Source organism: Arachis ipaensis, chromosome B6 (genome assembly GCF_059453495.1).
Source record: "Arachis ipaensis isolate K30076 ecotype BB chromosome B6, ASM5945349v1, whole genome shotgun sequence".
NCBI lineage: Eukaryota > Viridiplantae > Streptophyta > Magnoliopsida > Fabales > Fabaceae > Arachis > Arachis ipaensis.
In genome coordinates this window covers 141,183,331-141,205,500 of record NC_142441.1, presented here as the reverse complement: position 1 = coordinate 141,205,500, position 22,170 = coordinate 141,183,331, and the positions used below count along the sequence as shown (strand labels likewise).

The window sequence follows — 22,170 nt, the reverse complement described above, 5'->3', positions numbered from 1 at the left end:
AAAAAATCTTTTTTAAAAATACCGCCCAAACAAACACTAACTGGGTGAGTAATAAGTATTTAACAGTATTTTAGGCTTTATAGGAATAAGTCAAGCGTGTATTGAAATTATATACCAGCAATATCCTTCATAATTAGTTTCCTAATCCTTTGTTATGCTTAACTATATGTTATTTATTACATGACAACTGAGTTTGGACTTCAATTTGAGTTTTGGTGGAAATATCTTCAAAATTGTACAATTTACTATGCTTTCATGTTTGGATCATATAGCTTGAGTTTTAGTGCTCTGAATCATGTTCTGTTTGACTTGTAAGAAAGCTAAAAACATTATTTAGAATTGTAATGGACTGCATCTGAATTGGACTGAAAGTAAGTCAAACGTTGCATGGAAGTTGTGAGAGTGATTTAGAAACATCTATTCCAACCATAACATGCTTCATGATTTCATGTTCAAAAGAAGCAAACTAGGTATCTATTTTGAAGAGAAAAAAAGCATCTACAGCTTCAACGAATAGACACCAAGAAAAGTTTCCTTGTGAGGGAAGAAATATCAACCAGGCAAATAGTTAAGACTCTTTTGTCCCTAAAATAGTTGCAAATTTTGTTTCATAGATTCTACTACGAATGTGTTACATTTTATTTGCAAAATTTACTACGAATTTGTTACTTGTGAATCTTGTTACAATGTTTAACGACAATTTTTGTTGCAAAGAGGACTTGCAACTTTATCTTTGAATATATAATATGAGGAATTTGTTACGAAGTGTATTTGTAAATTTTGTTGCAAATTTTGTACATGCAAAAAATTTTCCCGTCTTCTACAAAAGTACATGCCATTTTTTTGGGATATTTTTGGAAAAATCTACAGTAAATTGTCTTTGAATTTGATCTATGAGTAAATAATTTTACTGTAGACATAATATATAATAGAATTTAATGATATTGTTTAATTCATATGATCGATATTACCTAATAAGATCATTAGGCTTTGTTGTTGTTTTGGTAAGTTGTTTTTGAATTTAAAAAAATGTGGCAAGTATTATATATTATCTACAAAACATATCTTGTTGATTTAAATTTTTTAACAGAATCTATAGAAAATCATAATTATTTGCCAAATTTTTTGACAAAATTTTAGCAAAAATCTACATTTAACTAAAATATTTTTAATTGTGTGTTATTTATTTATTATTATTGAATAATAAAAGAGTTGTTAATTAAAGAAAGTAACTTTAAATATTATGTAATCAAATATATTGCAGGAATGTCAAAATATGCCATTATTAAAATGTGTAGTAACAAAGTTTTATACTTTCTACACATTAAAATTAAATTATTATTTTTTTATAACTATATTAAATGTATATTAAAATTAATTATATATTTATGTATAAATATATATTATTTAATATATATTTTATATTAATAATTAATTTTTTGGCTGATTTTATTATAGAAATAGAAAATTTTGTTAACAGGTAATAATACACATAGCTAGTGACTTAAAAAAGTTGATGAAATTAAATTTGGCATACGATAGAGTAGTATATCCTTATATACGAGTCTCTGACAGTGCAAGGGATCGGACAAATTGTGAATCATTGAAACGACAAAACAAAAGTGACTATGCCTAGAAAATTTAGCGCCCCTTCTCACTCCAATACATATGGACTAGATTCACTCTTTTCCCATTGTGAAATAAAATCCACAAACTGCATTATATTCATTCCCTTCCCTTATTATTAATAATCTAAGGGGGGCTCACTTACTCGCCACTATATCACATCGTATCCCATCATTTACCAATCAATATTTTCCTTCTTTCTTTCTCCCACACCCACCACTACATACTACTTACTATTCCCCCTCCATCATGTAAGAGAAAGCACACACAGTTGTGTTCATCAATTCTTATTCTTTCTTCAAGAGATGAGCCAGTGTGTTCCCAGCTGGGAGGTGGAGGATACCAATCCACCGCCCCCAAGACCCTCTCTACGTTCCAACTCCAACTCAACCATCCCTGACGTTCCCATGTATCTTCCTTTTCTTTCACTAATACACACATACATACACATAAAACCAATTACTTTTTCTTCATAAATAGCATCAATAAAAATAACTGTTTTGACTAAATTGTTATCTAATGATTTTTAATCGCACAGGTTAGACTATGAAGTCGCAGAACTAACATGGGAAAATGGACAGCTATCAATGCATGGCTTAGGGTTCCCGCGAGTGCCGACCAAGTCCTCGGCGGTTACAACAACCGCCAATAAGTACACATGGGAAAAGCCTCGTGCAAGTGGCACATTGGAATCCATAGTCAACCAAGCAACTACCACACCCCAAAACGCCAAATCAACAGCCGTCCACGGTTTCGGCGGTGTCTATGAAAATCTGTTAGTCCCATGGGTTGATCCCCACCGTGTCCCGGCCACCGTTATTTCTCCGGGAACTTCAAACACGGTGACCATGGACGCGCTGGTACCGTGCTCAAACCGGGTAGAGGAGCAAAGAACGCCTCAAGTTATGGACTCCATCTCCGGAGGGCTTGGAGCGTGCATGGCGGGTCGCACCACACGTATGGGCGCCGGTGATGCCAAAGATGGAGGCGCCCTTGAAAAACGCGCCGCCATGGTGAGACGTGTCCCGGCACCGACGGTGTCGGCACATGAGATGAGTAGCAGGGATCAGAGTGTGAGTGGCAGCGCCACCTTTGGGAGGGAAAGCCGGCACGTGACACTTGACACGTGCGAGAGGGAGTTCGGAGTGGGTTTCACTACCTCGACGTCGATGGGGTCGCCGGAAAATACAAGCTCTGCAAAGCAGTGCACCAAGACCAACACCATTGACGACCATGATTCCGTTTGCCACAGTAGATCAATGGTACGTACGCCTTTCACTTGTAAAAATTAACATTAATATGTCCCATTATTTATAATAATTATCATTTTCACTTATTTTATAGCATATAAATCAATACAAATTGAATTTATTAAGCTATACACAAAAGTTAAAATGAGCTTAATCCTTGCAAGGAGTTGATTAAAATCTTGTAGTTTTAACTTGAAAAGAAAAACTAATTACTCTTTCTCTCTTTTTTTTTTATTAGTGTTGCATTAAAATTATTATTTTTAGTTTAATAAGAATTAAATTCTAAATTTTTGAATCATAAAAATTTTAATATTATATTATAAATTTTTTTTTAAAAAAATTAAACTGATAAAAAATATATAAATAATATATCTCTAAAAAAATTGATTATATGGTTAAAAGAAATTAAAAACAGAAATCTTTATATTTCTTTTTGATATCTAATTAATTATTTTATAAAATGTAGAGAAAAACTCAAATCAGCCCTGACAATTACCTCGAAAGACAACGAGGCCCCTGACAAAAAAATCCCAATTCGACCCCTGACAAAAAAAAAACTCAACCCGGTTCCTGACAATTACTTCGAAAGGACAACGAGGCCCCTGTGCCAAAAAAAAATTAATGTTATTTTTTTTGGTACAGGGGCTAATCAGTCCCAAAAAAAAATTATCAGGGCCGGATTGGGTGTTTTTTTTTTCTTGGGAGCCTCGTTGTCCTTTCAAGATAATTGTCAGGGGCCGGATAGGGTATTCACTCTATAATGTATCTAAATGTGTGAGAGGTACTTTTTAGCTAAAAAATTATACATTTTTGTACCTATATTTTTAGTTAAATTTTTTTCATATTATATATATATATATATATATATATATATATATATATATATATTTCAACTTTATGATTTGTAATTATGTTATGGAAATTGAGTGAAGAGAGAGGATGGAGATGAGGAGGAGAAGAAGAAAGAAACTGGAAAATCTTCTGTGTCCACTAAAAGGAGTAGAGCCGCAGCTATACACAACCAATCTGAAAGGGTAAGACATTATTGCAACAACTTGTCTACGATGCCATTTCTATCAACAAAATCAAGATTTTAATGTTCATTGGTTCCTTGTGTATCTGCTTTTCAGAAAAGGAGGGATAAGATAAACCAAAGGATGAAGACATTGCAAAAGCTGGTCCCAAATTCTAGCAAGGTATGTCATATACAACAGTAGTTGCAACTATAGCTAGTGGCTTTTCTTGCTGACCTAATAATTTGTGAGCCAGTTCTTTAGTATCTATTTAATGGTTCCAATAATACCAATAAATAATTAAATTATCAAAAATATTATTTATATATTAAAATTAATTATTAATATATTTTTTATTTTATACTCATGATTGATTTTAATAATTAAGTGTATCTTAACATAGTCGTTAAACTATATATAGTATTATGACATAAGGGTTTTTTAGAACATTTGTTTTTTAAGAATATAAGATATTACTTTTTTAGTTAAAAGATTTTAAAGATATGCATGGCAATGCAAGTGGCACTTGATATAACAGAATTTTTTCCAATTTTTTTTTCATTTATTTTACTGTAGTTCATAGAGCGGTCCCATGAAATTCCACCCTACAAAACCCAGTTCAGATAGGGTCTCTCTGAGTTGATGTATTTGTTATCGAGTTCTTTGGACCTTCCAGTAACGATAAAATGATTTTCAAATCATTTCTTTTCTTTTTTTAAAACAAAACTTATTAAGTTAAATACTTAAATGCCATTATTCTTTACTTTGACTTTTCAACCTTATGGGGCTTATATTCATATGTGATGAGATATACGTGGTCCGTAAAATATCTCTGATCATTTCTGACAAAAATAAAACAAATAATAATGGTATATCATTCCATCATGCTGATGAAATCATAGTCACCAAAAAAAAAATGCTGATGAAATCATAAATATAACTGATATCCAAGCTGTATTCGCTAAAATTTTTGGTATTCACTCGTACAAAATAAAATCACTTTTTATTTTTATATTGAAAAGAATATAATATTTTACAAAATTGTTGAAGTATGGTGTGTTTAATTTGAATATAAAAAATATAAATTAGACCATCAGATGACTTTTAGATTTGTATACTTTATTTAAATTAGATCCTCAGATTTTGTTTTCTCAACAAATTTAATCGTCTGATTTGTTCAATAATAATTTTTAAAAAATAAACTCTATATTAAAAAAAACACCAATATTTTTAATAACTATGCATTATACACTAATTCTCTTTATATCAAAAAAATTTAGCCAAATAAAACTGTGTAAAAAGTATAGAGAGAATAAAAATTAATAATAAATCAAGTAAGTTTTATCATTTTTTTAAATAAAATATGATTTTACTATCAAATATATTCGCATTCTGTATTTTGTATTTTATGTATATATTTATTCTATATGTGAGAATTTTTTTTTTATCAAAAATAGGGAGATTGAATCCACTATCTCTTAGATAAATATGAAAAGATTATGCCATTTGAACTATAACTCATTGGGTTATAAGTAAGAATTTACCAAAACTTTTGTCTGCCAATACAACAAATTCATTTTTGAAAAATATTCTAATATTAAAAAAAATATAAAAAACACATTTTATTAATATTAGTTAATATTTTAAATTAATATCTCATTTTTATATTATTAGAATTTAAAATTTAAAATTTAGTATAAAAATACTTTTATATATTAACAAAAAAAAAATTTTATTAATCATGTAGCATTATATTGTTTTATATAAATTCTATTTATAAGGTTTAAAGTGTTTAAGACACTTTTGATTATTATTATTATTAGATTACCTTATAGCTATTAGCCTGAACTAAATAATTCAAGTTCTATTTTTGAAAATGATCCTTCATAAAGGAATAATTGAAGCTTAAGGAGCATTTTCCAATCATATATATATATATATGGCTATAGGAATTCCAGAGTGTGTGCTTGCAACCATATGTATCTGTATCCACACAAGTTTACACAATTATTGTGACACTTTTATTTCTCATATCACAAGCCTGTTTAGTGAGGAGACACACAACTGCTCCAAGAGAAAAACCTTTCCAGTGATGGTAGGGCCTTATGTTATTTAATGCCTCAACTCATCAGGCAGCAAAATTAATTGCCAAAATTCCAAATCATTTGGATATAAATAAAAAATTATATTCAAGAAAGTGATATTCACAATCTGGATAAGAACTCCAAAAGAAGCATGTAAAAGGAAAAAGACTTCAGTTTTCAAGTCAACATTTCAACAGCTGCCTCCTGCAGATTCGATACAGCTCATCCATGAATTAAACCACCAAACTGAAAGATATTATAATTTCTAGAATGTGAATACAATTATGGCAATAGTAGCATTAGCAAAAGTACGTACACATCCATACACAGACATATATATATATATAAGAAAATATAAAAAATTAATTTCCTAACTATACTCGTTAAGCTAGTTAAATTTAAACAAACAATTTTTCTACAGTAATATTACTTAAAAAGATTCAAACTCATAAACCTATTTCGATGCTACTTATTTAATCGAACATATATCATCAATAAATCAATTATCAACAAGTCAAAAGACGTAATATCAACTAGCAAGTTGCAAGTAGCACACATTCTAAAACTTTTTATATGCAATAATTACTATATGGAATTTCTTCATGTGTATGTATATATGTGCATATAATTGACCTATTTAATTATGATTAGACATGAAAACACGACAAAATTAGCTTTATTGGAATACTTGATACTATTTTGTAACAGACGGACAAAGCTTCAATGTTGGATGAAGTGATAGAATATCTTAAACAGTTGCAAGCACAAGTGCAGATGGTGAACAGGATCAACATGTCATCCATGATGCTTCCCATGACCATGCAACAACAGCTTCAAATGTCAATGATGGCTCCCATGGGCATGGGAATGGGGATGGGGATGGGCATGGGCATGGCGGGGATGGGCATGGGCATGGATATGAACACCCTTAGTCGCACTAATATCCCTCCTGGAATCCCTCCAGTCCTCCACCCTTCTCCCTTCATGCCTATGCCTTCTTGGGATGCTGCTGCTACCGCCACTGCTGCCGCCGCAACTGGAGCTGCCGACCGACTTCAAGGACCTACACCCTCCGCCATGCCTGACCATTTATCCTCATTTTTCGGATGTCCATCACAGGTGAGCAAATGCTCCAAAATTATTTTATACTTATTGTGTAAAATTATTTCTCTTGAAGTTTAAATTGATGGAATGAATCACATAAATTGTTATATTCTAACAAGTCATTTCATATAAAAGTCTCTTTTAAATTTTTAGATATTTTCGTATAAGTTTTCTTTTAAAAATATATTCGTACATTAAAATTAGTTATTAAAATTAGTCATTAATATATTTGTGTATAAATACATGTATAGTTTAATTTTTTTATAATATATATTTATATTTTAATATGTACTTTATATTGATGATTGATTTTAATGGTTAATTTTAGTGTACACATAAGAATAATAAAATCGAACTCTAAATTTTTTTTATGATAAAAACTTTGATATTATATTGTAAAATTACTTTTTTCAAAATCTTGAACCGACAAAAAAAGACACACGGATAATTATATTTCTAATCCTTAATTTTTATCCGTAATTTTATTAAAAATAGAGTAATGTTTATTATCAAAAGGACTTTGCTTAGAACATTAGTTAAGATTTACTCTTTTTCTTTTAGTTAATTTTTTTAGCTGTACATAATTATTAACAAAATTATTAAATTATCTTAATACAAACTTCTTATATTTGGTATTATGATAAGTATTTTTAGAGTATTTGTTAGTTAATTTCTTATTAGATATGCTTCTATTTTTAGAGTATTTTTAAATTTGTTAGTTAATTTTGTTAAAAAAAATGTGATATGCATGATAACTAATTAATGATGATAACATCATATGTGTATGTGTGTGTTTTTTCATTATTTGGCCTATGCTTCTATTAGAATAATCAACTCTGATTTTTGCTATAGTAGTCAAATTTAGGACTTATTTCGGGGATAAGGGTAGAAAGTTCAAAATTCGAATAATGATTGAAAATAACATGGTGGTTCATTGCTGTTTGCGAACTGACTGGACACTGAAACTTGAGAGACACTAGTGATAAAGTTATGCATACAAGTCAAATCAAATTCATGGCGTTATTACTATTCTGTTTTGAGATTTTAGGACAGCGACAAAGTTAATTAATTAAGGACCATTTTTCTAGCATTCTTGCGTATAAAAAAAAGTTACATGAGTATTTTTATATATTTATTTTTAAATCTTTTATATTTTAGTATGAAAAATAAAAGAATATAACAAATTTGCTTTTATATAATAAAAATATAAACAAAAAAATGCACACAAAATGTTACAAAAATTATTTCTCTGTGGAATAAAATTTTTTAACATCAGCAGTTTTAATTTGTAAATTTTATAAAAATAAATAATATTTGTATCATTTTTTATGTATAGAATTTTTATTTTTTCATTTTTATCAATTATTTTTTATATAAAAAATATAAAAAGATATATATACAAATAAATAATACATAAAACGTTTATATTTTAAAAATTGTACCATCAATTTTTGTGGTGAACTTTTATTTCAAAGGCAAATCTTTTAATTTGCCTTTTTGGTGGAGAATATTTTAAGTGATCTCAACCCCAGAAGACTTACTAGAGCTAGAAAATACTCTTAAATCCTATTAAACCTAAAACAAATCAGTTTCACTCACTAAAGTAGTTAAGACAATTATTGATCCCTAGAGTTAGAAGTAGCTTTCCTTGATTTCAAATCCCAAACAACTCGACACTAAAGTTAGAAAACATACACCTTTTCACTCTTTTGAAAGGAATCACATATAGACTACTACTATTAAGGGGGTTTTCTCATTGCAACTCATAGAATAAGAGTACATATATTCTGTTAAGTTGATATAACTAGCTAGCTAGTATCAGATACATTATTGATACCGACATTCGATGACATTTTTTCAAAGTTATTCGTATCTATAACTAACTTATCTAGTTATCTTGGAAGATGACATAAATCTATTCTTCCTAAAAATTTAAATTAATAAAAGATGATACCTAAATGATAAATTTTAGTATCACTATATTATGATAGTTATAGTAATTATGTAAGTGTTGTTAAAATTAAAGGTATATTTTTTATTATATTATGATTATTATACAAGGATATCTTTTTGAGTTTCTTTAAATTTTATATAAATTTTCTTTCTCTTTATATTTGATTTGTATTATTTTCTTTGTTAACAAAAATCAAATTTTAGATTTTTTTCATAATAATTTTAATATGATGACTAAAAAATTAATTTTTATCAAAAAAATTAAACTAATAAAAAACACACATAAATAATTATATTTTTAATAAAAAAATAAATATTTTTTTTAAGCAACAGACCCAATTGATATACACAGATATAATTAATTAATTATTGTTGCATGTGTCTAATGTGATATCAAGATTGACATCATTGGCTTCCTGATGCGATAGGAATAAAGATATTTTTCTTTTCAAAAATGCTATTTTTAACTAAAATTAATCACTAAAATCAGCCACTAATATTTTTATGTATAAATATATGTGTAATTTAATTTATTTTCAATGTGTATTTGTATTTTAGCATATATTTTATACTGATAACTGATTTTGGTGTACACGCTCTTTACTTTCACATATTTAATTATAATAATTAACAAAAGTGTTAAATTGGTTGCAGCCCATGAGCATGGATGCGTACAGTAGGATTGCTGCCATGTACCAGCAGCTTCAGCACCAACAACCTCCACCTTCAGGTTCCAATAAGACCTGATCCTCCACCTCATGCTTTGTATTCAGCCTTTGTGGCAGTGACGAACTACTACTACTACTACTACAAGAAATTGTGCATACTTTTATTCTTTGTGATATATATATACCTAATGAAGGAAGTGACGATGAGTATTGTGAAAAATGATAAGCATCAACGAGAACTGAACGAGCGCATTTGGTAATGTATTTGTATATTAGCTGGAAACGCCTTCCCTTCCTTCCTTCCTTCAATTTTCTTTTTGGCTTGTTAAGGTTTAGTGGGTTCTCTTGGCTCTATTTAACCTTCATATATAGAAGTTCATGCAACTCAGAGCTTGTGTGCTTGTTATTGTTATTGTTATTATTAATTACTTCTTTTTGTGAGATAATTAGGACACTTGACCATCATTATAACTTATTATTATTTGGCAACGACATGATGAAGAAAGAAACGTTCAGCTTTGTTTAGCGTATTGGTAGTATATCTGTGAAGGTTTCTAATGAGCAGTGATGAGAGAACTCAAGAAAATTGAAGTAGGGAAAAGATAGACTTCAGAGTAGAGAGAATGAAAGAAGGGAATAGAATACAAGCTGATAGAGTAGTTAGACTATATATAACAGTGAACATAACAGATATAACTACCTATCAGTTAGGGTAACTAATTATAGAAAATCTGTTACTAGCTCTATTGAGCTAATTCTTGATCTTGCTCTTCTATTGTATCGTTTATAATATCAGACCCCGGTAGTTAGAAATGGTTGGGGTAATTAGATGCTTTTGTGGTTTATCTGGTGTGTTTATATATATAACAATGGAAAATATTTGGTAACAAAGAATTATGAACTAAAATCAGCTAAAATTTTCTTATTTTAACATTTATTAATTATTGTAATTATTAATGAATGTTAAATAAAAAAAGTTCTGATTATTTTTTATTTCTCTAATATTATCCTATAACAATAAACATAATAGAAATATGTGGATTCCAGTATATCTATGTTTATGTTTATAATGGCTATTATTAAAGCTAAAATGTTGAAGTCACATTTTTTTTACATTTTAATAATATTTTTTAAAAGTATACTAACTAATAAGATATTATTTTAATTTTAGTAATATTTTTTAAAATATTATAGCTACTTTAGTATAAATATACTAGAATGATTTATCTCTGTATTTATAATGATTTAGTAATGAAAAAGTATGGAGAGCCAATAAATTTAATGTATAACGTGTATAATAGAGATAAAATAAAAATTAATATCAAATGATAAATAAATAATTAGTTTTTAATAATTACCAATTTAAAATTCAAAATAAATAAGGATTTGTAACAGTTACGTAAACTCCAACAACGGCCCCCTTTTTCCCATCTGATGTGACTACCTTTTCGCACAGTCTCTTCCTTTCTCACTGGTGCCGCCCATAGCTCACGCCGACGTGCGCACCACGAACGTCCAGCAGTACCGTTGCGCAGCTTGCGTTGTTCCTGTAGTCCCGCATTGCGTCAGTCGTACGGCCCCCTCCCCGCGTCAGCGGTTTCTCCCTCTCAACGTCATCATTTGCGACGTATAGGGGACACACAAGTGTGTTGTTTTCATACGTCCATCACGCCTCACAAGATCGTAAATAGAGACACTCCCTTTGTGCATGTTGCGTCCGTCGCGCAGCCCAAGACCGCCATGGCCGTCGCTGCCTTCAACAACGTCGCCTCCATCTATATAGGTATAAGTCCAAGATCAACGTAGGATAGCACAACAATAATTGTGCAAGCAATTAGTTTAGTCCATGATGTTTCCGTTTTTGTACATGCAAACGTAGCCCACTTAAAAAATGCCCTGTCTTGCACGGCCAACTTGACTTTCTTAGATTTCGCTTCCCTTACGTCTTCAAGGTATATACATCAACGAACGAATTTAGATGCTGGGTGTTCAATTCATTAGGTATGTAGATGGTTATTTTAATTTTTAATTGGATGGTTATTTTGTTTGATTCAATTTAAGTATATACCATTAACAAATGCTGGATGATCATTTTACTAGGTAGTCGGATGATTATTTTAATAACTACGTGGATGGTTGTTTGATGGCCGGTGAGGATCAGAGCTTCTAACGCCGGAGAGGTTGGCCGGATGATTGATGAGGATACATGGGAAAGAGGGTGTTTGGATAAATTCTATTGGTAAATTAGGGTTGGAATGGTTAATTTTTTGAAATAACTGTTTAGGTTTTTTTTTCTTTGTATTGGGCTAAATTTAAAATCCAGTCTACACATTATCAAGATTTTTGATTGTCTCCCTAGTAGAGTTCGTAAGTAATTATGAAATATTGTTAAAATTATATATATATATATATATATACATTTTGTGTGTACAGCATCAGTTATAACAAACTCAGATTTCATCTCTTCTTCATCAAGGAACCTTTCTTCTTTCTCTATTCTCATTCTTGCTTTTCTTCTTGATTGAAAAAGTTTGGCCTAGTATAGTATAAATGAAGCTGGTTTAAAAATCTAACAAAATTTCTTAGCAGGCTATTAAGCTTGTGCTTAGCTTTAATTTTATGTAGAGAAAAACATGGTCAAACTCTTAAAAATACTCGGGCCTAAAATTATGCATAAAGTTATCATCAAGATAAAATATTATATAAATTATTATATCATTATATGTTAATTATATTATTATATTGCCAATGAGTTATAACTCATCAAATGGCATAATTTTTCTATACTCATTTGAGAGATAACAGCATGTTTGAGTTTTCTTATCTTTAGTAAAAGAAAAAATTATATTATTATGTCACAATTTTTATAAATATACTTATTTAATAATATAGGTGCAAATGACTTGTTTGTTATGGTGATTAAAAGATAAGAGATAAATGTAATGATAAATTCTATACATTTTTATTCGAATCTTAATAAATTAGTCATATAATTTTTAACAATATATACATAATCTATCAAACGAGTTTACCTAGCTTCACAAACTTTGTAAAGAACTTAAGTTTGACCTCTCTAAGTAAATAACTTTTTTATAAAAACTTAAATTTATCTTATTAGATGAATGAGATATCTCGTTGGACAATAAAAAAATATAATGTATGAACTCCAATATTCAAGTAAGTTTAGTGATTCGGTATTTATAGCTAATTTAAAAATAGTCAGATGAAACTTATTTATTAACAATCATATTAGATATATATTAAAAATAATCGCTCATCCATAAATCAGTTATTTGTTTGTGTATTAGTGTAGAATATATATTAAAATATAAAATATATATTAAAAATAAATTAAATAACATATATATTTATATAAAAATAAAATATATTAATTTTTAGTATGAGTAAAGTATTGTTTTTATCTTCAATGTTTGGGGTAAGTTTTAAAATTTTTTTTAACGTTTAAATTGTTTTATTTAAGTTACAAATGTTTCAAAATTGATTTAAAGTTATCCTACCGTTAGGGATCTGTTGACAGAACTGACGGCAGGACAAAATTGAGACGATTTTAAAACGTTAGGGATTTAAGTAGGACAAAAACGTTGAGAACAAAAATGATACATAGAAATAAATTTTAATTTTATTCTTCAATAATATCAATTTTTTCCGGTACATAGTTATTCAATTATTTTTTTAATCACATCTAAGTAAATTACACTTAGTCACATTACTTTCATTTTAAATAAATTTATTTTTTTATAATTTTACTCTTAGAGATTTTTACTCATGATGAAATGTTTGTAGAATGACTAGTACATAAACTTGTGAAAAAAAATGATACATATATAATAAAGTATAAATTTTTACCTTTTGTCTTTAATGTATCGAAATTTTTTAATGTTTAATTTAGTTAAACTTTTTTTTTAATTTTATTCTTTAATAATATCAAATTTTTACGGTAGATAATTATTTAATTATATTTTTAATTTTATTCTTAATCACATTATTTATTTCTAAGTGAATTTATTGTTGATTAAGAGCAAAATTAAAAAATAAATCAATTAATTATTTGTCGTAAAAAAATTAAAATTATTGAAGAAAATATTATTAAAGAATAAATTAAGTAATGTGATTAAGTGTAATTTATTTAGATATGATTAAAAAATAATTGAATAACTATGTACCGTAAAAAATTGATATTATTGAAGGATAAAATTAAAATTTATTTATACATATCGTTTTTGTCTCCAACGTTTTCATCCTATTTAAATCCCTAACGTTTTAAAATTGTCTCAATTTTGTCCTGCCGTCAATACTGTTAACAGATCCCTAATGACAAGACAATATTAAGTCAATTTTAAAATATTAGAAACTTAAATATGACGATTTAAACATTAGAAACAATTTTAGGGACAACTTTAGAACTTACTCCAAACATTAAAAATAAAAACGATACTTTACTATTTTTAGTATTTATACAAATTTTTATTTATTAAATACGTCAGGCCAGTAAGATCAGGAGTAAACAAGTAGGCTAGGCCACATTTTCTTATAATAGTCTTCCTTATTTCTCTTCATACTACTCACCACACATATACAAATCTTCCAAGTAACATCTTGCAAGCTAGTTGGCTTTAATAGCATATTCTAATTTGGTATTTATAATCAAAATAATTCTTAAAACATTTTATATCAAAATCATTCCTAATATGTTTATAAACAATTTAAATATTGTTGACTGAAACTGTTACTTCAAATATAATTTTACAAAATTGCACCTCTCTTTTTAGTTACAACCCTCCCCCTCCCAAAAGAACACCTCTTTAATTAATTCCACACACATCTCACCTTTCGTCTGAATCACCTATGAAGCAAATCAATATAAGTAATTATAATTCAACAATTTGAATTTTATTAATGGTGTTGGTGGTAGGGTCGTTGTTGGTACGTAGTCCTATAATTATTTATTGTTGTTATTGTTGGTGATGTTAGTGATAATGTGATGGGCTTGGTAGTTGTACTGGTTTCAATGGCTAGTGCGTATGATTGTTGCACTGCTTCTTGTTAATTCTATTATTGTCATTGTGGTGGCGGTGGTACCAATGGTATTTGGCCGAGATAGCAGTGGAGCTGCTGTTGATGTTGTGGGGAGGGATAGTGCTCTGAGAGTTACCTGAAATTGAAGGTCGATCTCGGAGGAGATTTGCTGTTGTGGTCGGAGCTGTCGTGTCTGACTTGCTGAACCTTGAGATATTGCTGATCCTTGATCACCGGAGGGGGTGGTACCTGCAAAAGATTCCGATGTTTAAGTTAGCACGGGTTTTGAGTAGGTTTTTTGTGTAGAATCAGAGTATGAGTTATATGTGGATGCTCCAGTGTATTTATAGTAGTGTGGAGTGACCTCCCTTGAGATAAGTTAGTTATCTTATCTTATCTTTTTGTGGGTGAGTCCCCTTATCTTTGGCCAGCCGCCTTTAGGTGGGCTGTGTTTCTTCTGCTTTGGGCCTACTTAGGCCCTTATAGCAATTTGGTCGAGCTCTTTGGGAAGAGGTCGGTGTCGACCAACCTTTATAAGAGGTCGGTCGTTTTTGTCTTTATCCAATCCGGCTCTCCTATCTCAACCCAGGGTATATGAACAGGGCCCCTACTTGAGCCTCGATCTTCCTTTGAGGTCGTGTTTTCTGAACTTCGACCCCTTTGAGGAAGTCGTGCTCGAGCATCTTTGACTTTGGTCGGTCTTGAGTAGTTTCTCCTTGTGCGAGTTCGGTATCACCTTTTTTGAATACGAGGCGTTTTCAGCTTCCTTTATTTGCAGCGTGCCTTTGGCGTGCGTTTTAATTTTCCTTGGGAACGCGCGATTGTTTTTAAAGCTCATTGATTAGGTTTTTAACCCTTTTACCGTTTTGTTTTCCCTCTTTGCTTTGAAAAGAGAAGAATTTGAACTTAGCCCTTTTCTCCTACTCCCTTCTGTTTTGCTTTGTTCTTCGCCCTTGCCTCCCAACCTGCTTTTCTCGTGCATTTCTTTTGTTCAGAAAAGAAGAGCTTTTCTTCCTCAAGGTTGCTCCTTTCTTGGATTTTTGAAGCTTTGTTGGTGAAGACTGCTCGTGGCTTACTGCTTGTTTTACCTTCTTCCTCAGGTTGGTATTTTACTGTATACTTTTTCTTCTTACATGCTTTATTTGTCGTCGTTCTCATCGCTTTTACCCTTGCATGCTTTTCCTTCGTACAAAGTTTTGATCTTTGTTGAACTTCTCTTGAAAAAAGGTTGAAAACTTGCAAAGGCGATTCTCGTGTGCTCTTGCTTTATAGTCTTTTTATCTTTGTTGTTTGTATGAAGAAATGCTGGTACTTAGGTTAAAACTCCTTGTATTTTCTTTTGTTTGAGAGGGTTAGGGCTCTGTCTTTTGCGTCGTTTTCTTTTTCGAGTTTTGCTCTGTTGTTGCCTCCAAAGGGTGCCCCTGAACTTTTGGTGTTGATCCTCTGTTCTTTGCGAGTCCTGGGGTTCTCTTTTGCTACCATATCTGACACTTGTTGATTGTTTCTTTATTATTCTCTTACTGTCCGAGTTATTTGGTAGTGACCTCTTTCCTTTTTTTTACTGTAGGTGTAGTTGCTATATGTCTACCCGTAGGAATATTGTCGAGATGTCTACCAAAATCCCTGCTAGCATGGCTAACTGGCTAGACTCTATAGTCCTGATGTGTGTTATTGTGGCCGATCCAGAGTACTGTGTGAGGCTTAGGTGATTCCATAGGATTTGTAGCAATAGGGATGATGAAAAGAACTATGAGTCGTTGTCGCCCGATCCTAAGGAGAGGGTTAGTTTCCCTCCCTTAACTTAGGGAGAACGCCCTTTCTTCTATGCTTATGACTATTTCTTTAATCAGCTGAATATCACCATCCCTTTTACTGTTTTTGAGACCGAGCTCTTATGGACTTGTAATGTGGCCCCTTCCCAGCTTCATCCGAACTCTTGGGCCTTTATTAAGATTTTTCAGCTGTTATGTCAAGAATTAGGTCTCCGACCTACTACATCCCTTTTTCTTTACCTTTTTGTGTTGACAAAACCTGGAGTGGCCAAGAAGAAAGCTTCTTGGATTTTCTTCCGAGCTACCTAGGGAAAGAAAGTATTTTCGATGTTTGACGAGTTCTTTCGGGATTTTAAGAACTACTACTTCAAGGTCCGAGCTGTTGAGGATGCTCGTCCTTTCTTTTTGGATGAGAATAATGAGCCCACCTTCCCTTTATGGTGGCAAAAAGATATAGTAACTCCCAAATATTCTTGGGAGAGTCTAGATGAAGTAGAACAAGCCTTTGTGAGTGTTCTAGAGGAGCACTGGGAGATCCTTCCCTCCTCCGTGCCAAGCTAGGTAGCGTCCGACTTCTTTTAGATAGTTTTCTTCTATTTGTTTGTGAGTTTATCCCTTTCTGTTATTGTAACTTGTTTTCTGGCTTCCTTTTCAGAGATGGTGAAATCTTCAGACTCTATGAAGGCTTTCCCGGTGGGCCAAAAAAGCGACAGCTGCCCAAAACTTGACGGCGAAGACCTCGGAGGAAGGGTCTTCTCAAGTGCCCCCGAAGAAGCTGACTTTTGACTCTCAGGGCCCGGGAAAGATCATCCCGACTCCTAGAGTTCGAACAATTCTATCTGATCCATCTCAGGTGACTTCTGGTCCTGCCTCCTCTCCTAATGCTGCTAGCCCGCCTCCCAAGCGCCAAAAGACTGTTGGGACGTATAATCTCGATGACAAAGAATTTGATGGTGTGGCCTTTGCCACAGAATTGATTGCTCCACATGGTAAAGTCCCTCTAGACGACATCTCGATCCTTCATCACCTTGACTTTATAACGAGCAATAGTATTTGGATGGCCAATGTTGGCGTGGCCTTATCTCGGGTTGTTAGGGAGTCCCCTGTCCATGCTACCAAGGCCTTTCTAGAGGATGCCCGGGCTGAATTTGATAGGGTGAAAGGTTTGAAGGATGAGCTCGATGCCAGGGTTGCCAAGTTGGAAATTGATATGGAGAAGGAGAAGGAGCATGCTACTAGGGCAGAGGCAGCTGCTAACTTGGCTGAGGAGGCTGCAGAAAAGTATAAGGAGAGCTATACTCGGACCTACGGCGAGTTGCTAGAGACTAAGGAGAGGCTTTAATCTACCCAAAGATGATTATGCGGAGCTTCAGGGACACATGGTGAGTAGTATGACCGATATGTATGAGATCCTGAAGGCTAAGGTCCGAGTTCCTGCTCCCGAGACTGATCTCTCCTTGTTTAGTATGGATAATGTGGTAGAAGATGGTAAAATTATACCCACTCCCGATGATGATGATGAGGGTCCTCCTCTTGTGCCACCAGCTAAAGCTTCGGCAGCTTCACCTTCTTCCATTCCTTCAGAGGTCAACCCTCCTGGGGTCTAGCCGGGCGTGGAGATTTTGAATGGGCCTGATGGAGTTGTTAATGCTACTCCGATCTCGACCATGCCTCCTTCTCCTCCTGCCAAGGATGTTGCCACTGGAGAAAATTTGGATCCCCTATGACTTTTATGCTTGTGTACTGTTATAGTCCGACTTGTGGACTTTGAACTTGTTTATGTTTTTGTAAGTTTCTTGTAGTTGATTCTTCTGACATTTGGTTGCTTCTTAGCAACCTTTGTTTTGAAAAACAAACACTTTAAACACTTGGGCTGCCTTTTAGGTGGCCTTTGAGTTTTTAATGTTTTACTTTAATGGACGCATTTTGCTGAATGTTTGGAGGTATACTTTTTGCAACCCTTTGCGAATTAGGTATTTCCCAGTCTGACCTCCTTTGAGTGGGTTTTCTACCCTTGCCTTTAGGATCATGCCTTGCTTTGAGTTAGTACTTGTCAACCCTTTGCTTTTTAGCAAAATTATCCTTGCGGCTTGGTATACGGGCTTTTAGTGACTTGTCCGATAACTTTTTAGTGTTCTTTATATAGAACCTTTTTAGTCTCGGATGACTTTTGTAGCCCTATTTTGAGATCCATCCTTCTTTGAGCGGAGTTCTATCCCTTTTGGCTAAGCACTTTTGAGCCTTAAGTTGTTTCTCAACCTTTAGGCTTGTTCTTTTTCGAGATCGTTCTTGCGCCTCTCTTTAGCTTGGCGTCGACCTGTACGACTTTGCTACCCGAACTTTTTAGTCACATTCCAACAACTTTTTAGGTAGTGTTCCGATAAGGAACCTTTTCTTTATAGTTTGTTTGGATGACTTTTTAGTGCCGTTTCGACTTGTGCTTTTGCTTTTTAAGTAGTGTCTTTTTTGCAAGACTTGTACTTTTATAGCTAGGCACTTCTGTCTTGGCTTTTTAGCCTTTCTTTGGCCTTTGCGAGATGTCTTCCTCCCTTTTTAGTGATCCTTTCATTGGTCCGACTTCTCTGTCGGGCCTTCTTAAGTTATTTTTAGTAATTCATTTTTAGTCAGACCTCGTCAGGTTGCTTTCCATGGGTTACTTTTTATAACTTCTTGCATTAACTTGCTTCTATCGCTTCACCTTGCCGACCTCTTTGTAATCGGGCGATGAATTTTGCATTTTATGAGCTTAAATTAATGCGTCTTGGTAGGAAACTTTTTAGGAAATTGACAACTTTCTTTTCAAATAATAATGAGATAAAAACATAAATAAGAATGTTCATGAGAGTGCTTACCCTTCTAGGTCAGGCAGCTTCTTAGATCTCGGCCTGGCGCCTCATTAAAAGACCTTTTTAGGAAAAAGAGTGCACCTTGAGATCTTTACTATTTTCTAGCTATAGTACCTTCTTAGGTTACAGGCATGCCATGACCTTGGTAGCTCTCGCCCTTCGAGGTCGGACACCTTGTAGTAACCTTTCTCCAGTACTTCTGTGATTCGGTATGGTCCTTTCTAGTTGGCTGCTAGCTTCCCTTCTCCTGACCTACCTGCTCCGATATCATTTTCGATTAAGATGAGATCATTGGTGGTAAAGCTTCGCCGGATTACCTTCTGATTATTCCTTAGAGCCATTCGGCGCTTTAGGGCTTCTTCTCTAATCCGAACTCTTTATCGGATTTCTGAAAGTAGGTCGAGTTCTTCCCTTTGAGTTAGGGAGTTGGTATCTTCATTGTAGAGGATCATTCTGGGAGATTCTTCTTCTACTTCCACGGGAATCATTGCCTCCATTCCGTAAGCAAGTCGGAATGGTGATTTTCCAGTGGTTGAGTGTGGTGTCGTTCGATATGCCGATAGGACTTGCGGGAGATCTTCAGCCCAAGCTCTATTGGCGTCCTGTAGTCTCCGTTTTAACCCGGCCAGTATGACTTTGTTTGCGGCTTCCACCTGTCCATTGGCTTGTGGGTGCTCTACAGAGGTGAACTGGTGCTTGATTTTCAAATCGGCCACCAGATTTCTGAAGCCCGTGTCGGTGAATTGAGTGCCCTTGTTTGTGGTAATGGAGTATGGGACCCCAAACCTTGTGACAATGTTTCTGTATAAGAACTTCCGACTTCTTTGGGCGGTGACAGTGGCCAAAGGTTCTGCCTCAATCCATTTTGTGAAATAGTCTATTCCTACAATGAGGAACTTAACTTGCCCTAATCCATGAGGGAAAGGTCCGAGGAGGTCGAGCCCTCATTTTGTGAATGGCCAGGGTGAAGTGACACAAATGAGTTCTTCGGGTGGTTCGATGTGAAAGTTCGCGTGCTTCTGACATGGAGGGCATGTTTTGACAAACTCTGTTGCTTCCTTTTGCAAGGTCGGCCAGTAGAATCCAGCTCGGAGTACCTTTTTCAGAAGAGCTCGCGCCCCGAGGTAGTTGCCGCACATGCCACTGTGGACTTCTTCGAGAACTTCCCTTGTAGCTGAGATCGGGACGCATTTTAGGAGGGGTGTAGAGATTCCTCTCCTATATAGGACGTCGTGTACTATGGTGTAGTACTGTGCTTCTCGTACTAGCCTTTTTGCCTCTTTTTTGTCTACGGAAAGTATTTCTGACTTGAGATAGCTGATTATAGGAGTCATCCACCCTTGGTCCTGGTCTGATATGCTTAGGATCTTTTTCTCTTCCGTGGTTGACGGATTTTGCAGTATTTCTTGGATGAGACTTCTATTATTGCCCCCTGGTTTGGTGCTGGCTAGTTTCGAAAGTGCATCAGCTCGGGAATTTTGTTCTCTGGGTATATGCCGGATCTCATATCCCATGAATTATCTGAGCTGTTCTCTGGTCCTGTTGAAGTACTTCTTCATAGTGGGATCCTTGGCCTGGTAGCTCCCTTCTATTTGTGATGTGACTACCTGTGAATCGCTGAAAATGGTAAGCTTCTGAGCTCCTACCTCCCTAGCCAGCTTCAAAGCAGCCAGTAGTGCTTCGTATTCAGCTTGGTTATTTGAAGCGGGAAACTCGAACTTTAATGAGAGCTCGATTTGGGTTCCCTGATCACTCTCTAAAATGACGCCTGCGCCACTCCTGGTTTTGTTCGAGGAGCCATCCACATAAAGACTCCACTCTGTGGGGTCCCCGGAGTGTCAGTGTATTCTGCGATGAAGTCGGCCAGGTACTGAGATTTGATAGCTGTCCGAGCTTCATACTTGAGGTCGAATTCGGATAACTCGACTGCCCATTGTAGGATTCTTCCAGCTAAGTCTGTTTTCTATAAAATACCTTTTATGGGCTGGTTAGTCCGTACTCTGATGGTGTGAGCATGGAAGTATAGGCGAAGTCGTTGAGAAGTGAGTATGAGGGCATAGGCAAACTTTTCTATCTTTTGATAGTTTAGTTCAGCCCCTTGTAGAGCCTTACTGAGGAAGTAGATGAGTTGTTGCCCACTTTCGTCTTCTCTGACTAGTGCTGAAGCTATTGCCCAACTTCCTACGGCGAGGTATAGTATGAGTTCTTCGCCTTATGGGTGGTTGCCCCAGAAATTTTTTAAAATCTTGTAAGGCTTGTTCGCATTCTGGAGTCCGCTCAAACCTCTTTCCTTTCCTTAATGTTGCATAGAAGGGGAAAGATATTAAGGCTGATCCAGCTAAGAACCTAAACAGAGCCGCTAGTCTTCCATTGAGCTGCTGGACCTCTTTGACACAGGTCGGGCTTTTCATGCGAAGTATGGCCTGGCACTTATCTAGGTCTGCTTCAATTCCTCTTTGGGTGAGCATGAAGCCCAAGAATTTGCCAGCTTCTACTGCAAAAGTGCATTTTGTGGGATTAAGTCTCATCCCATGCTTTCTTATGGTGTCGAACACTTCGGTAAGGTCGGATAGCAACGTTCCCTCGCTTTGTGTCTTTACCAACATGTCATCGACATAAACTTCCATTAGCTTCCCAATGTGATTGGCGTAGACTTTGTTCATCAGTCTTTGGTAGGTATCCCCTGCGTTCTTAAGTCCGATGGGCATAATTATATAGCAATAGTTTGCTTTTGGGGTTAAGAATGATGTTTTATCCTGGTCGGGTTGATACATTGGGATTTGATTATATCCCGAGTAAACGTCCATGAAGGTGAGG

The 22,170-nt window shown here is 33.9% G+C and overlaps 1 protein-coding gene across 1 annotated transcript; it reads left to right on the top strand.

The window, feature by feature from the left end:
• Positions 1-1,643: 1,643 nt before the first annotated feature.
• Positions 1,644-10,138, top strand: UNE10 (basic helix-loop-helix (bHLH) DNA-binding superfamily protein). Its single transcript, XM_088491403.1, has 6 exons — positions 1,644-2,035; positions 2,165-2,888; positions 3,809-3,910; positions 4,007-4,072; positions 6,682-7,092; positions 9,685-10,138. The coding sequence occupies exons 1-6, from the start codon at positions 1,932-1,934 to the stop codon at positions 9,775-9,777; spliced, it is 1,500 nt and encodes a 499-aa protein (XP_088347529.1). The 5' UTR covers positions 1,644-1,931; the 3' UTR covers positions 9,778-10,138.
• The last annotated feature ends 12,032 nt before the right edge of the window (positions 10,139-22,170 follow it).

What these genes read in the sequence shown, in the direction of transcription:
- UNE10 (XM_088491403.1), top strand. Translation starts at nt 1,932, where the DNA reads ATGAGCCAGTGTGTTCCCAGCTGGGAGGTGGAGGATACCAATCCACCG. An exon ending in TGGTCCCAAATTCTAGCAAG is followed by an intron (nt 4,073 to 6,681) that starts GTATGTCATATA and finishes ATTTTGTAACAG; the next exon opens with ACGGACAAAGCTTCAATGTT. An exon ending in TTTTCGGATGTCCATCACAG is followed by an intron (nt 7,093 to 9,684) that starts GTGAGCAAATGC and finishes AATTGGTTGCAG; the next exon opens with CCCATGAGCATGGATGCGTA.